This window comes from Miniopterus schreibersii (assembly GCF_964146895.1).
Source record: "Miniopterus schreibersii genome assembly, chromosome: 17".
NCBI lineage: Eukaryota > Metazoa > Chordata > Mammalia > Chiroptera > Miniopteridae > Miniopterus > Miniopterus schreibersii.
Window position 1 is genome coordinate 15053493 of NC_138117.1, and position 14780 is coordinate 15068272.

A 14780-nucleotide genomic window follows, 5' to 3' on the forward strand; every position below is an offset into this window, starting at 1 on the left:
TACATTACAGTGCATTTGCATATGAAAATACCTCCATCTAGTGTAAGCTAGTCGAACAGATTTAGACGGCAATGCTCCCAGGTAGCTTTTACAGGCCAATGCCTGCTTGTGAAAGATAACAAATGCAGAAGGGACAAATGAAATCTACCGGAAGTTAATAAACTTCAGTTATTAAAAATTCAAACCTCCCACCTCATTGTATCAAATCCAGGGGAGGAAAAAAGAGCAAAATGGTTTGATCCTAGTTTTATCTCCTGCTTCTTCTAAAGGGATTAATGATGCATTGACAAGTAAAAATGATGAAGCGCTGGCAGAAAAAAAGAGGTGGGAAGCCACGGGCAGAAAACCTTCACATATTAAATGCCACCTTCGGTGTTGCAGTGACATCTTAGGAACCAGCTTACAAAGAGAGCTAATTATTTTTAAAAGTACTTTCTTACTATATTCCTCTTTTTAAAGGACATGCAACTCCACACCAAATTCTACAGTATCCCAAGTGAAGGTATTTGGGCAGGGAGTCCATAGTATTCTTTCATTGCTAATATCCCTTAAATAAGTGAACCTGGGCATATGGATCCAGGGGTCCCTTTGCCAATTGCCACATGTTCTGGAAAGCCAACTGCACAAAGAAGAACCTGTTGTTCTTCTGATACACATTGACGGGTTGTATCTTTGCATGCATCTCAGTGAGAAAGTCATCAGTACAAGACATTCTTTCAGGTAGGTTAGCCTTTAAAGTTCTTTAACAAAAGAAATCCAAGAATGAGAGAAGTCAAGTTTCTTAATGTCTTTGGAGGCTTTATATAATGTCCTGGCTAAATAGGACTACCCTGTTTTATAATTGATAGAACTTTTTATAGAGGAAGATTTATCCATCTAAGTAAATGATTTGGCCTTATTAACATCAGAGGAAACATACGAAGTATAATCTGGCAGGCCAAATGTCAAATATCGTAATGATGAGAGGAGTTCTGTTTTACCATTGAGAATTTTACCACGCCGGCCCTAAGTAATGACATAGGAATTATAAGACTAACAGAGAGAATGAAGTAAGTAAAATACAGAGACAATCTGACTTCAAAACTACAACAAAAAAGAATGGTTAATAAATACTTGTTAGAATAACACTGCATAGTTCTTCCTTCTCTTTGGGTTGGAAACTTACTATCCATGAGGAGCTGCTCTGTGGGTTTTTAGGGAGTGAGAGTGGTGCTAGCTTACTTCATTCTGCAAACAGATTTCCATGCTTCTGTGAGTAAATCCTTGCAATTTCCTTCCCCCCCCCCCAAACTCTAATTTCCAAGCTGCCTAGTCCCTTCATTAATTTTTCTACATATACAACTTACTGAATTGCATCAAATGAATTTGTTTTTGTTGGGTTTGGCTTTTCCCTCCTGCAACTTGGCTTAGCTTTTGAGTCCCAAAGTATCATCCAATAAAAACTAGGAAGTGGTATCAATTTCTCCCTCGAATACTCATATTAGAGATATTTTAAGAAACCCTCATGCAATTTGCACCTTCTGTGATTAATTTTGCAAGATTCACAACTTAGGAAACAATGGATTTCAGTTTTTGAATATGCTTGCTTTGTATTTGTCATCTAATAACTTAGACTCTGTATATCACAACTTTTGAAAGTTAAAATAGTTCCAAATAATTAGCATCCTCTAAACCGGTGGTTGTCAACCAGAGGTAATTTTGCCATCGGGGAATAATTGGTAACGTCTGGAAACGTTTTTGGTTGTCACCACTGGGGGAGGAGCATCTAGCGACTGAAGACCAGGGATGCTGCTAAACACTCTACAATGCACAGGACAGCTGCCCACAAAATGAATTATCCAGCCCAAAATGTCAGTGGTGCAAAGGCTGAGAAATACAGCTTCAAACTGAGTAATCAGAATCGGTACTGATTACTACTTCCTCCAGAAATTAAGTGAATTCCCCTTCATTTTTCCCAAGCTCTGAGTCTACACTGAAGCTTCGTGAATGTGAGAGGAAAAAAATGTGGGTTGCAGCTTTGAAAGATTCAGCGCACACCGGCCCTAACCTACGCTGTTCAAAATGCAGAGAAAGTCCTTTGTTTATAGACAAGTACTTACTCTTGCCTGACAATCTGTTCTGTCTAAGATAAAGCATAAGCTCTCCGATGAGATACTGCTACCGTCTTTATCATCCCGGACGCTCGACTCCCATGCCAAAGGAAGAACTAGCTTCATTTTTTATAATGAAATGCATTTCCCCTAGCTATTCTCATTTTTTGCGTAATTAATTATAACTGCTCATTGTTAACACTGCAGAGCCTCGTCAATATCAGCGTAATTACTCTCTTGGTATCAATGAAGATTTCTGATGTTTGTCAAAAAGCATCCCAGTTTGAAGCTGTCCATGCTGAAGTGAAACATGGAGGCATCTATCAGCTATAAACAGTGCAACCCCGAGCGTGTCCCTCTAAAAGAGCAATCCATCATGCATCTCATTAGCGAGCAATTTGCTGCATTTGAGATTTGTCACTAAATCGCCCTGGAGCGGCAGAGAATTCCTCTGAGAAAGGGCCGTTTGGCAGCACGCCAGACACAGAGCGCGTATCCAGCAGGTTCCATTACCTTTGCAATTTGCTATCCTTAATATCCTCAGACAAAAGCGTTCCCTTAAACGTTCCCCACTGCTTGACTTTACACAGTCTTAATCGGTTTTGCAGCGTGCTGGAAAGGTGGCACCTACCAGCTTTCAGCACCCCAAACCCGGGGGGGCAGCTTCTGTGCTTGGAGCAGAACTCCACCTCGAGGTAGCGCCCGTCTTCACACTCGCACACGCGGTTGTGGGTGCGGTTGCACTCCTGCTTGACGTACTGCAGCTCCTTGCACGCCGCGTTGCAGTACAGACACTCGTCGCTGGTGTGCCAGGCGTCCGTGTAGTAGCTGTCAGGGCAGGGGGCGCACGCGGTCTTCCGCCTCGCTGTACAGTGCTGTTTTAAGTAGGTGCCGGGGGGACATTTGTCACACATCAGCTGGTGAGAGGTTTCTGGGTCAAAATGAAGGTACTTCGGAGGAAATGTTTCTTGGGTGGTCCATTTCATGGAGATGTCCAGGAACTAAAAGAAGAAAGGAAACTGCAGCAATGCCAGCATGGAAACAGGGCAGTTCTTTTGTGCGAAGACGTCACAAGAATCAAAGAGTCCTTTACAGGCTTTCTGCCTCCTGAGCAGCACCACACAGTGAGTTCAGAGGCACCATTCTTGCCTCTGTTAGCTTAATCTCAAAGACACAGGTGGTGATGGCCGCGCACCTATATTAAGTCAGTCCAGCTCATAGATGCCCGGAGTAGAAAGCTCATCAGAACAGAAATTATTACTGTGGGATGCAGCACTAAATAACCCACATGGCCTCAAAGACACTATCTCCCTGGGCTTCAGGATTCTCTCTAGATGACTGAGTTGGATGAACTAGTGGTTCTCAGAAGAGCCATACCACCCTCCTTGATAAAAATGTAGATTCCTGGGATCTACATCCCTAAACATTCTGATTCCACAGGTGTGGAAATGGGTTGGGGATTTAAGAAAAACTCTTGCAGTGATGCTGATGTATGGAGTCCATACTCAAAAATTATTCCTTTGCCTGGCCGGACGTGGCTCAGCGGTTAAGCATCGACCTAGGATCCAGGAGATCGAGGTTCGATCCCTGGTCAGGGCACATGCCCGGGTTGTGGGCTCGGTCCCTAGTAGGGGGTGTGCAGGAGGCAGCCGATCAATGACTCTCTCTCATCATTGACGTTTCTATCTCTCTCCCTCTCCCTTCCTCTCTCTCGGAAATCAATAAAGATATATATATATATATATATATATATATATATATATATATATATATATATATATATATAAAAATTATTCTTTTGCTTATTCACTTGACAGGTAGTTATTGAGCTGTTAATATGTGACAAGCTCTATTCTGGGCCATGGGGAGACAGCAGGGAGTAAAAGAGGCAAGAAACCCTGTTCTTGTGGAGTTTACAATCCAGTTGTGGGAGTAAGAAAATAAATAACAAACTACAGATCAATAACACATTAGAAGAAAAGTGTTGGGGGGGGGGGAAACACACAAAAGAGATGGAAGACATGGAGGTGAGGAGGAGGGATTACAATATTTAAGTGGGGAAGTCACAGTAGCCATGTCTAGGACTAGGTTATATCTCCCTTTTAGTTTACCCGTTCTAAGACTTAATGATTCCAAACATATAGTGAAGTAAAGAGGTGGCAGTGTGTGAAATTTGTATGATGACACCAACAGTCATCATCCTGATCATGCATTCATTCATTCATCCCACAAATATGCATTGAGTGCCTACCAGGAATGTACCAGGGATGTGCTGGTGAGTAAGGCATGGTGCTTGCAATCCCCTGGAAAGAGTCCTAGAATTTTAAGACTGATGTTTCCTGCAGAACATCATATGGCCCAGTCTTAACTCTCATAGGGAAATGGTGTCTAGAAAATTAAATGACCACTTCTCTTCAGGTTAACTGGGGACAACTTCAGGGAGCTGGAAAGGTTTCATAAGTATCCATACATATGGCAGGAAGAATTCTATGCAGCAAGATTTTGCAAGCAAAGGTGCTGCTTTGGGAGGGCATCTCCAACTGAGTATTCCATCTTATATTCTAGGTCTCAAAGGGTCTTCTAGGGAGTATTGAAGTAGTTATTTGCACTAATTGCAGGAAACACACGCTCAGAAGAAACTGTTCTTTGTGTGTAGGGGGTGGTTTGTTTGGTTTTTATTATTTGTTTTTGGGAAAGGGATCAACATCGACTATTTTCAGGCTTTGGGGAGGTGGCAGGCCAAACACAGTAAATTTTTCCAAACTCTCTTCTTTGCAGAACTCAGGAAATGTCACAGAAACCTCCTGACCTGGGGAAAACATGCCAAGCTAGGGAAACGGCACTCCCTTTGGAATTAAGAGTGACAAAGGTAAGGGTGGCCTCTTTTTTTATAAGCATTGGGCATTTTAATCTGAGTAATTTCATTCACTTCTTATTGGAACACAACAAGCATCAAGGCTGACGGTACCTGATATGAGCTGATAAACCAGAAGCAAAGAGCAAAATATCTCACTTAGAGCCATGGACCTTTTATACAAGAGAAATCTGCAGAGTGCTGTGATGTGAAGGGCTCCTAACCAACAAAACACAGAATATAGCACAAAATTGGGGTGAAACCCTCATAACATGACGCTTTCTGGGGAAAATGTTCTTAAGTTTTCCTGTAGTTCCTTTCGTTCTTTCTTTCTTTTAATTAAAAAAATTTAATGTTGACACTATTGCAGATGTTCCCCATTTCTCTCCCCTTTGCCCACCTTCCCCTCCCTTGGCCTTCACTACACTATTGTCCGTGTCCATGGGGTAAGCATCTTTGTTCTTTAGCTAATCCTTTCACCTCTTTATCCAGTTATCCTCCCACGGCCCTCCCCTCTGGCACCAGCTAGTCTGTTCCATGTATCCATGCTTCCGGTTCCATTTTGTTCGTCAGCTTATTAGATTCCACATATTAGTGATATTAGTGAGATCATACGGTATGTCTTTCTCTAAATGGCTTATTTCACTTAGCATAATACTTTCCAGGTCCATCCATGCTGTCTGTCACAAAGGGTAAGAGCTCCTTTGCATTTGGAGTGGGTGGACATTAGAAGAAAGAAATGAACCAGAACAGGGTGAGAGTGTTGGTTTGCTCCGAATCTTTCAGAAATAGATTGGTGATGCACAAAACAAAGATGTTCTGTGCCTTCAGGAGCTCACAGTCTAAGGAGGAGGCAGACAGCAGAGAAGAAAGAAATAATTACAAATAACAATCATTGTTTAAAAGAAACAAAGCAAAATGGGCGTGTTGCTTCTTGGTTATTTGAATATATTCTGCTATGTCTTTCAAGGGCCCTTGTGTGGATCTGGCTCAAATACTTCTAAAATCTTCAATGCTAGGAAATAAAATTTTCCGGGTGCAACTTGCAAAACCAAGGAAAGCAATGAGAAATGCTTCGTTCTCTTGCTGTTCACTCCTGAAGGATCTGTTGCTTTCAAGGCGCCTGTCTTGCATGCTACTGCTGAGTGAGCCCCATCCTGGTAGGGCTGGCAGCTCTGAGACCTCCCCAAGCCCGACTTCCCATCATCCCCTTTCCCATTTCAGTGTGGTTCAGCTGTGCCCACTTATTCAGGGCTGACTCTCTCCTCCCTTACCAAGCAGTGATGAGGGTGGGATGGGAAAACCCCACAGAGGGTGCCTGTATTCCTCCCTGGAAGGAGCCACAAAAATACAAGATTGGACCAAGAATGCTGCATCGATTTGTGTTTTTCTAGGCAATTGGACATGACACTGTTGGTTTCCTGAAATCATGCTTTGGAAATTAGTTATCATTTCTTCAAAATACAGAGAAGTTGCCCGGCCAGGCGTGGCTCGGTGGTTGAGCATCAACCTACGATCCAGGAGATCGGGGTTCGATTCCCAGTCAGGGCACATGCCCGGGTTGCGGGCTCCATCCCTAGTCGGGAGCATGCAGGAGGCAGCCGATCAATGACTCTCTCATCATTGATGTTTCTCTCTCTCTCCCTCTCCTTTCCTCTCTCTGAAATCAATAAAGATATATTAAAAAAAAAAAAAATACAGAGAAGTTGAGGTGAAAGGAATCCAGAGAGAAAAAGATAAATAAGGTTGACTTAAGAATTAGAGAGCAGTTGTATTATTGAAGACAATTTCTCCAAGGCCGCTGCATAGAATTATCCTATGTATTTTAAAAAATAGGAAAGCCCTGAGGAACTGCAGGCTTGTTTTCAGTAAGTTCTATGGGGCCTCTGTGTTTTATTTGAAAAATTTCCACTTTGGTAAAAAGACAGAACTCTGTGTGGCCAAAATTGGATGTTTAGGTCTCAATCTCTGGTTAGCCCCAATTCCCACATAAAATTTCTGGAACCATTTACTGTACAGAGGACGGGCAAGTTAATAGAATGCTTCATCAGCCCTCTCTCTTACTTTCTTTTGCATTTCCTGGAAATGCAATGAGAGAGATGCCATAGGAAGGCAGGCTGCCTTAACATTGCCTCTAGCCCCTTTGCCAGATGATAATACTGATAAGAGTTCAAACATTTTTCTTCTGTGTAAACTGCATAACCACTAAGAAACATCTGCTCAAGCCAGGACGTGTGCATGGGTGTGTCTGCGGAAGCCTAAAGTGCCTTTTGCAGAGGAGGCCACTCTATTTTTGATGTTTCATGCTTGACTTTAAAAGAAAAAATTAAATGGAATTTTCTCTCCATTTTTTCTGCCCCCCTCCCCATTCCCTATCTGTCTGTCCTTTGGTGCAGAGTCCTCCAGTCTGGTGCTTCCCACCAGTCCAGGAAGCCTTCCTGGAGCCGCCAGGCCTCTTTTCGTGAAAGGACAGTGGAGGCTCCATCTGTAATAGCTTTGTTCTTCCTCTTACCTTCCATGTTAAATGTTGGACAGTGTTAAAGAACTGTCTCTCTCAAACCCCACATCTTTCCTCATCTACCAAACGTCAGCAGATGATGGTAGTGAGTGTGTGAAGGTGGTGGGCAGCTGAATTAGTGGTTCTCTAAAGCCTTTTCTAGCCATGTCACTGTCGGATTCTGGGGTTTGACAGAGCTGAACTTGGAAACAAATGTCCTCCTCTAAGCCCCTTCCTACCTCCTTGCTCCACTGCTTTATCTGTGAAACCCCTTTTTAGAGCAGGAATCTCTTTACCAATCTCCACTTGTCAGATTCACCCACGCCTTCCATCCCCTCCGTAAAGCCAGCTGATGCGCCAGCGCCCTGCATCCCCAGCGCGGCCTTCTCCTGAAGCACGGCGGCCCGCCTGCCTTACAGAGCAGCCGCGGCTGAACGGGGCAGTCGTGCGGTCGACGCTGAGTCTGCTTATGCTCGCGGTCTGTAGGTGCCTGTGTGTGCTGAAGTGTAACTATCGGTAGTCAGTGCGACGAACTAGTATGAAAACCAATGAACATGGGTGTGAAAAAGGAATTACTTTTTTGTATATAAAGTGAATGGAATGCTCTGGGGATGACTTGATAAAGATGAGCTACAAAAAAGAAGGAAGGAAGGAAGGGAGGGAGGGAGGGAGGGAGGGAGGGAGGGAGGGAGGGAGGGAGGGAGGAAGGAAGGAAGGAAGGAAGGAAGGAAGGAAGGAAGGAAGGAAGGAAGGAAGGAAGGAAGGAAGGAAGGAGAAGAGAAAAAAGAAAAGAAAAGAAAGAAAAGAAAAAAGAAAAGAAAAGAAAAGAAAAGAAAAGAAAAGAAAAGAAAAGAAAAGAAAAGAAAAGAAAAGAAAAAAGAAACCTATCATAAACTTGAGGTAGCGGAGACAATTGTAAAAACAAAATGGTGAAAACATCTAGGAGGATTATATGGTCAATTTATTTCATAAATATCTTTAAATTTGCCTGAAATGTATGGACTATACATTATAGATAAGGGTCATGTCAGCAAACACAATTCCAAGAAAGGCCTTGGCCAGATCTCAAAATACAGGCAAATAAGCACTTTTTAAATGTTTTAAGTCAAAATAAAGTATTTAAGATATGTATATATAATTTTTATTATTAAAAGCTTTAACTGATTTTTCAATTAATCACCCATTTCTTAATCCCAAACACAATTTCTAATGAAAATTCCCCACTTTACAAAGTATAGAGATATGGTAATAGTATGTGCAGGCAGCCGAAATGGGCAACATGAAGACAGAATTCTGTTTTGTCTATTGCAGTGTAACGCACACACATTAAATCTTCTGTGCCAGGCACTGGACTAAAAAATAATCTTTATAATATTTTGGTTTGTGCCTACTTTAGGATGTTTACCATTATCATCAAGTCTCCACCAGCTACAAAAATGAGCCTTAGAATGAGTAATTAACCATCCCAAGTCACAACAATTAGCTGAGGCAGAATTCAAACTCAGAGCATATGCCACAGAACACTATTTTTTGGCCAAATCCTTTAACATTTACCAAATGCTCTCACATATGCTATAGCTTCATGCAGTCCAAAAGTAGCTCTAAGGTGCTAATTTTTCATTTAGACTCAAGAGCACAGAGTTAGGATATCATGCAAGTTTGAAGATCAACCAAAGCCTTCCCAACATCCAGATGAACTGACATTGACTTTTCTTTCTTTGTGCTAAGACTAGCCCTTGCCCAAAGCCACTGAGAAGGACATGTGTCAGACAATAAGTGACTTGACTACAGCACTCTCTTGGTGCATGCTCCTTTCTCAAGAACAAGAGAAGAATGCACTTCCTCCGGCAAGTTTATTTTTGCATTATGCAATGCAGCCAATCCCATACTGCTGGGCTTGCCCTCTGGTATGCAGAACCATGAGTGACCCAGTGGGTTTCCTTTTATGGAAAATTCATTAAAAGAGCCCACGCAAAGCTTGAAATAACTACTTGGTTTGGGAGTTCCTTTTGTGATCCCTCGTCATGATCTTTGCCGCAGAAAACTATTTGAGGACTATCCAGAGTTAGGTAAACTTCTGGTCAGTTGGGAAACCATGCCATTTTACAGTTCATCTTGGCCAAGAAAAGAAACATTTAGGATATATATCATGGTGAGTTTCCTAAAGAGCTCTTGTAGTGTGAACTATAAAGCTTATTTTTTTTTAAAACCTTTCTTCCAATATTTTATATCAAAGCCTGCTACAGAATAGAATGGAACATTTTCAGTGAGTTTATGAGATAAAGCAGTGTTTGTTGTGAGTAGCTTTGGGCTACATCTATAGGGCTTTATTCATTAACTCATTCATTCTTTCACTCTTCATTCGTTTGATAAATATACATTGAGTGCCTAAAAAACACACACAAAGAACCTTTTTTCCTATGGAGGTTAGTTTATTTGATTTTCTACAGTCTTACAGTGTAGTGCTCTTTTGTATTTTCCTCCATTCCTTAAATAACTCATTTATTCATTTATTCAGCAAACACTTATTGAAACAATTACTATGCTCTGGAAATACTGCTAAGCGATGGATTGAATAAGCTAATGTTCCTGTTTCATAGGGACATTCATCTGAAAGCCCAGCCTGATGTAAAATGCTCATAAATCACTGCAAAATAATTGGTTGCAGAAGAAAGGAGAGAGAATCAGGAAAAGACTCAAGAGAGAACCAGGTCAGAAATGAGGAGGGGCTGATGTTAGACACTAGAAGGGAGGAGAGGAAGGACAGATGTGCTCTGTTGGCTGACCGCATGGGGACGGGGGACTAGAAAGAGCAACTGAAGATCATGCCCACAAACTCTGACCATTGGGTATGTGGTGTTGCCATTAGCTAGAGACAGAAGGAGGAGACAGGTATGGAGAAAGACTATGAATTTAGTTTGGAACAGCTTCCATCCACGAGATTCAACTGGACACATGTACTGGGAGTTCAGCACAGAAATGCAGCTAAGGACACAACTTTCAGGGTTATAAGCACCAAGTGAGTCTAGTACACATAGCAAGTATTCAAGATAGCTAATTTAATTTTATTCAGTTCAATAGATATAGTGAATGAATATCTACTAAGTGTAATTAGGATCACTGATAATTATATAGACACAGATAAATAGCCATATGTAAAGGATAAATTTGCAAGGACAAGCACAAAATCTGCAATTTTATCATTTGTAAAACGACAGTGATGACAATTATCCTAAAGGAAGATTTTTTTTAAAAGCATCTTTCATTTCACATGAACTATTCCATTTGTATTTAGCTTCCATTCTACAGGTGTGCAAAAAGCAAGTTGTTCATTTGGGAGGTTTATCTGCTTCTGCCAGTTCCCTACCTGAGGGTCTACCACTGCTTAATAATTTTCACATCAACCAGTTACTTGGCTGAGGATTATATCTGTAGGTAGAAAGTAAGAGCGGATGAATTAAATCTGTGCATCTATACAGAACTGACTTGCTCCCAACAGCTTTTGCTAGGCAAACAGGGGAAAGAAAACACAAGCAATTATGATTTATTAGATGAATCACTAGACCAAATTCTACACTATTTTGCTTCCCTTAGGGCTGATGAACTGTCTCCAAATAAAACTTAACTTAAAAATGCGATATTTTTGGGTTCCGTCAGACTTTCCTTTAGTTGTTTGAAGGCTTTTAAATTAATTAGCAGTAGCTTGTTTATTTTTGGAATCAATCAGAACTGTCAGGACAGATTTGTTTATGATGCTTTCAGTGCTTCAGGAGTGTTACAGACAATTAACATTTGACAGGTTAATAAATAAAAGGGGGGGAAAAAATCTCTGAAAAAAAGAACTTGTAATATAGGTAAACACTTAAAACTTTCCAAGGAATGTATGTAGAAATCTCACATGTTTTGGCTTCCAGATCTTAATATTTCTTCTCTTGGGCTTTTGTTAATCACCAGATTTGAGATATAACATCAGTTCTAAAAATGTCAACTCAACAGCAAGGCTGATTACAATTTTCCTTATAATTATATCCATTCGGGCCCACTTGATAAGCATAAGGTGGGATCACAACTGAGTTTTCCATCTATAATCCCAGGCATCTGTGGCTCAGATGTGACAATGCATTTAATATGCTGATAGTTTTGAACATCAATTCTTAAATTCCATTTTACTTCTACAGTGTTTTCCTTTGAAGACAGCACATGGCTCACAACATCTTATGAATCTCTTTTGGTTGCTAGTGACCTGGATTAAAGCTCAATCAATATATAAGCAAGGGCAGCTGGTCAAAGTTAGAAAAAAAAAAAACCATGGTGGTTATGAAATGGAATAGAAACAAGAAGTAGAAGCGAAATAAAACAGCATCTGATTTAAGCAGGTAGACATTTACTGTGTGCCTACAACACAATGTAAAATTCAGTAAGATTTGTCTATCTATTGGCCTATCGCGGACAAAAAAAAAGGACTGTGTAATAAATCTGACAAGCTCAGGGGGCTACTTGGCAAGCCTGACAAGCTTAGTGACCCGAAAGTAACCACACGGTGTGGACTGATCCTAAATCCCTAACGGAGCAGCCATAGCAGGTAGTCCTGTCCCAGGTTATAGCTCTCTTAGGGAAGGTCAGTTTACCTTCTGTGAGCTCTTTCCATTGTTTTTAAGTACCTAGGATAACACCTTTGAAATGTCAGAGAAATTTCCTTTCCTAGACTCCGCTAAGACACAACTGCAGGCACCAGAGCACGAGACCACAGACCCCTTATCTTGTTCCCCTCAGACCATCTCTGTGTGCTGTAAATGTTAATTATTAACTACCTTGTACCCACCGATGTAAAAAAGTGTGTCCTTCTGCATTTTGCTCTGGACCCAATCCTAGAGATGTGCCTGGCTTTGCTTTCTCTGGCCTCCTTAAGCTACCACCAGTGAATTTCATGTGCCTTCCTTATGCTTTCCCCTTTGATTCTAAATGATAAAAGAGTCTGCAAAACTGCCATTCTCCAGAGCATTTCCTCAATCCATTGAGATTAATTATGCTTCTGGGCATGTCCTCAAAATTTGGGCTCAAATAAACTCTTATTGAACTTTTCTATGGGCTGGACATTCTTTGGTCGACACTGCCTGTCTGCCTGCCTGCCTGTCTGTCTATCTAGCTATCCTGATGACTAAATTCTCCCTGTCCTGAAATACAGTTAGTTCCCACAGCCTCTCTGGAAGATGGTCCTGTGAGATTGAGCAACTGGTTACACTTTACACAAGGCAGCAGCTTCTCAGTCCTGCACCCCCTGGAATCCGCTCTGCTTTCCTTTCCGCCCTACGCTTCTTTCGCTCACTCTCACTTCCCTGGGATTGCACTTTCTAATAAGGTACTAAAACCTAAGTGTTTGCCTCATGCTCTGTTCCCTGAGGAATCTGGGCTTAGAACTATGTCCAAGAAAGAGGCCAGGGCATTTATTTTCAAAACAAACAAAAATCATGGTCACCCCCTGGAGCTGAGGAGAGAGAAGGGATGAAAATACATTGGCATCGCTTTGTCCACGGATTTGTGGATTTGAGGCCCATCCTGGGGCATTCTTGACCCCAGCAGAGAGGAGAACTCTGGGTGGAAGGCATCCACAGGGGCTCAGCTCTGATTTATGGGTATTTTTCACTGGACTCAGTAACTATATCTAAGCTCCAATAGGGCAGAAAAAACTTAGCTAGTTAACCAACCTTAGGGAAAATGACTCAGTTTTCTCATTCGTAAAATAGATACTAATTTCTGCATGATAGGATTTTTGTGAAAATTATGTGAATCATTGCGTGTGACTTTCATATATTCTAAGAATGGTGTCCTTCTGTTTCATGGTTTCCTCCTTTTGGCTTAGCTTAAGTGGGTAGAAGTTGTCCTGATGAAGAGGAACATGAGTGAACCTCTACAAAGGAAGGGTCATTTGGAAGCGATAAAAAGAAAAAACATGATCCCTGTCTGTTTACTCTCCAGAATAGGGTGTTTGATTTAGACTCTCCTGTTAAGTATCTGTTTACCTTTTCATTTTGAAGGCCAGCTTTTAAGTAATCTCTGTTCCCTACATTTTGAACTTTCAGCATCAGAAGAGGTTCTTGCACATGAGTCCTGCTAACAATACCTTTGATGGGAAAGGAGTTTAAATTGATAATCTAAAACCATAGATTTTAGTCATTTGTGATTTTTAAGTGCTCTCTGCAGTTACTGCCCCTCAGTGATCAGAGAGATGGCTGGGGTTTGACTACTGTATTAGTCAAGACCGGCTGGGTTTTATGCTGTGCTACCAACTTCAAAACCTCAGTGGCCTAAAAATAACAAAGGTTTACGTCTCACTCACAGTACATCCCTAATGGGTCCCCTGAAGGCTGTTAGCATTGTCCTCTGTCAAAGACCTAGGGTGATACAGCAGCTAATATCTGGAACACGGCTGGCTTGTTGTGGAGGAAGGAAAGAGAAAAAAAATGTTGGGGGCCATAGATTGGCAATTAAGCGCTGTAATTCCGAAGTGACTTATTGGTCAGAACTGTTCACACCATCCAACCCCCTTGCCCACCAGAAGGCAGCTACGAGGCACAATCTTCCCAAGTTTCTGGAAGGGAGGAGAAATGAGAACAATTTACGTACAGCATTAACAGCTACGTCGCTCAATAGACAGCATTCATACTTTTTAGTTGACCTTAGTTTTAGCACAATCTACTTGGTGTTTTTCTCTTCACTGGGTATTAAAAGAAGAGACAGGAAACAGAGCGCGCGGGAGAGAGGTTTCTGTCCGTCAGCCAGGCGGAGTGTTGGGCGCAGCGTTTAAAGGCCTCGCCGACCTCCTCACTGTCACGCGCATGCCGCCTGAAGGATTGACTTTATTCTAAAGGCAGGTGTGCAGTTGTCGAGGACTTCATCACGACTACAAACTCAAAGGAAATTCTGCTCAATGAGAATAAGGAGATTGCTAGGGACCCGTAATTACACCTCTGCAGTAAGTCCTGAGGGAATGTCTTGGACCTGGCTGCTCACTAAAGGGAATCTAAACAGGCACGTTAATGACTTCTATGCGTGCTAGCTAACGACAGCGAGGACTTGTTTCCGAGTGGGAAAATGGTTTCTGGTTTCAAAGAACAATCTCTGACCCTAAAACAAGTCCTACTACTTAAAAGTGAATGACATTTTGAGAGCTGCTTCCTCTTGTGTCTCATTGACTTCAACAGAATTTCTTACACATGAAACCGGCTGAGCAGAAGAGACTTTGACAACTGCAACAAAATAGATTTAAACAAAGCAAAACATTCCTTTAGGAATAAGTAAGTTTGATTTAAATATATCTTCTAAAACTTTAATATTAATA

At 41.6% G+C, this 14780-nt stretch overlaps 2 protein-coding genes across 3 annotated transcripts in view; one reads left to right on the forward strand and one right to left on the reverse strand.

Moving 5' to 3' along the window:
- Window positions 1-14780, forward strand: part of COLEC10 (collectin subfamily member 10) — a 296071-nt gene that overhangs the window by 165874 nt on the left and 115417 nt on the right. For both annotated transcript variants that reach the window (XM_081117393.1, XM_081117392.1), the window contains exon 3: window positions 4869-4959. The gene's annotated coding sequence lies outside the window, so the exon portion shown is untranslated. The remainder of the gene's footprint in view (window positions 1-4868; window positions 4960-14780) is intronic.
- TNFRSF11B (TNF receptor superfamily member 11b) overlaps window positions 1-14780 on the reverse strand; it is a 28477-nt gene that overhangs the window by 6461 nt on the left and 7236 nt on the right. The window contains exon 2 of the mRNA XM_081117390.1: window positions 2722-3091. Coding sequence (XP_080973516.1) covers window positions 2722-3091 — 370 coding nt within the window. The remainder of the gene's footprint in view (window positions 1-2721; window positions 3092-14780) is intronic.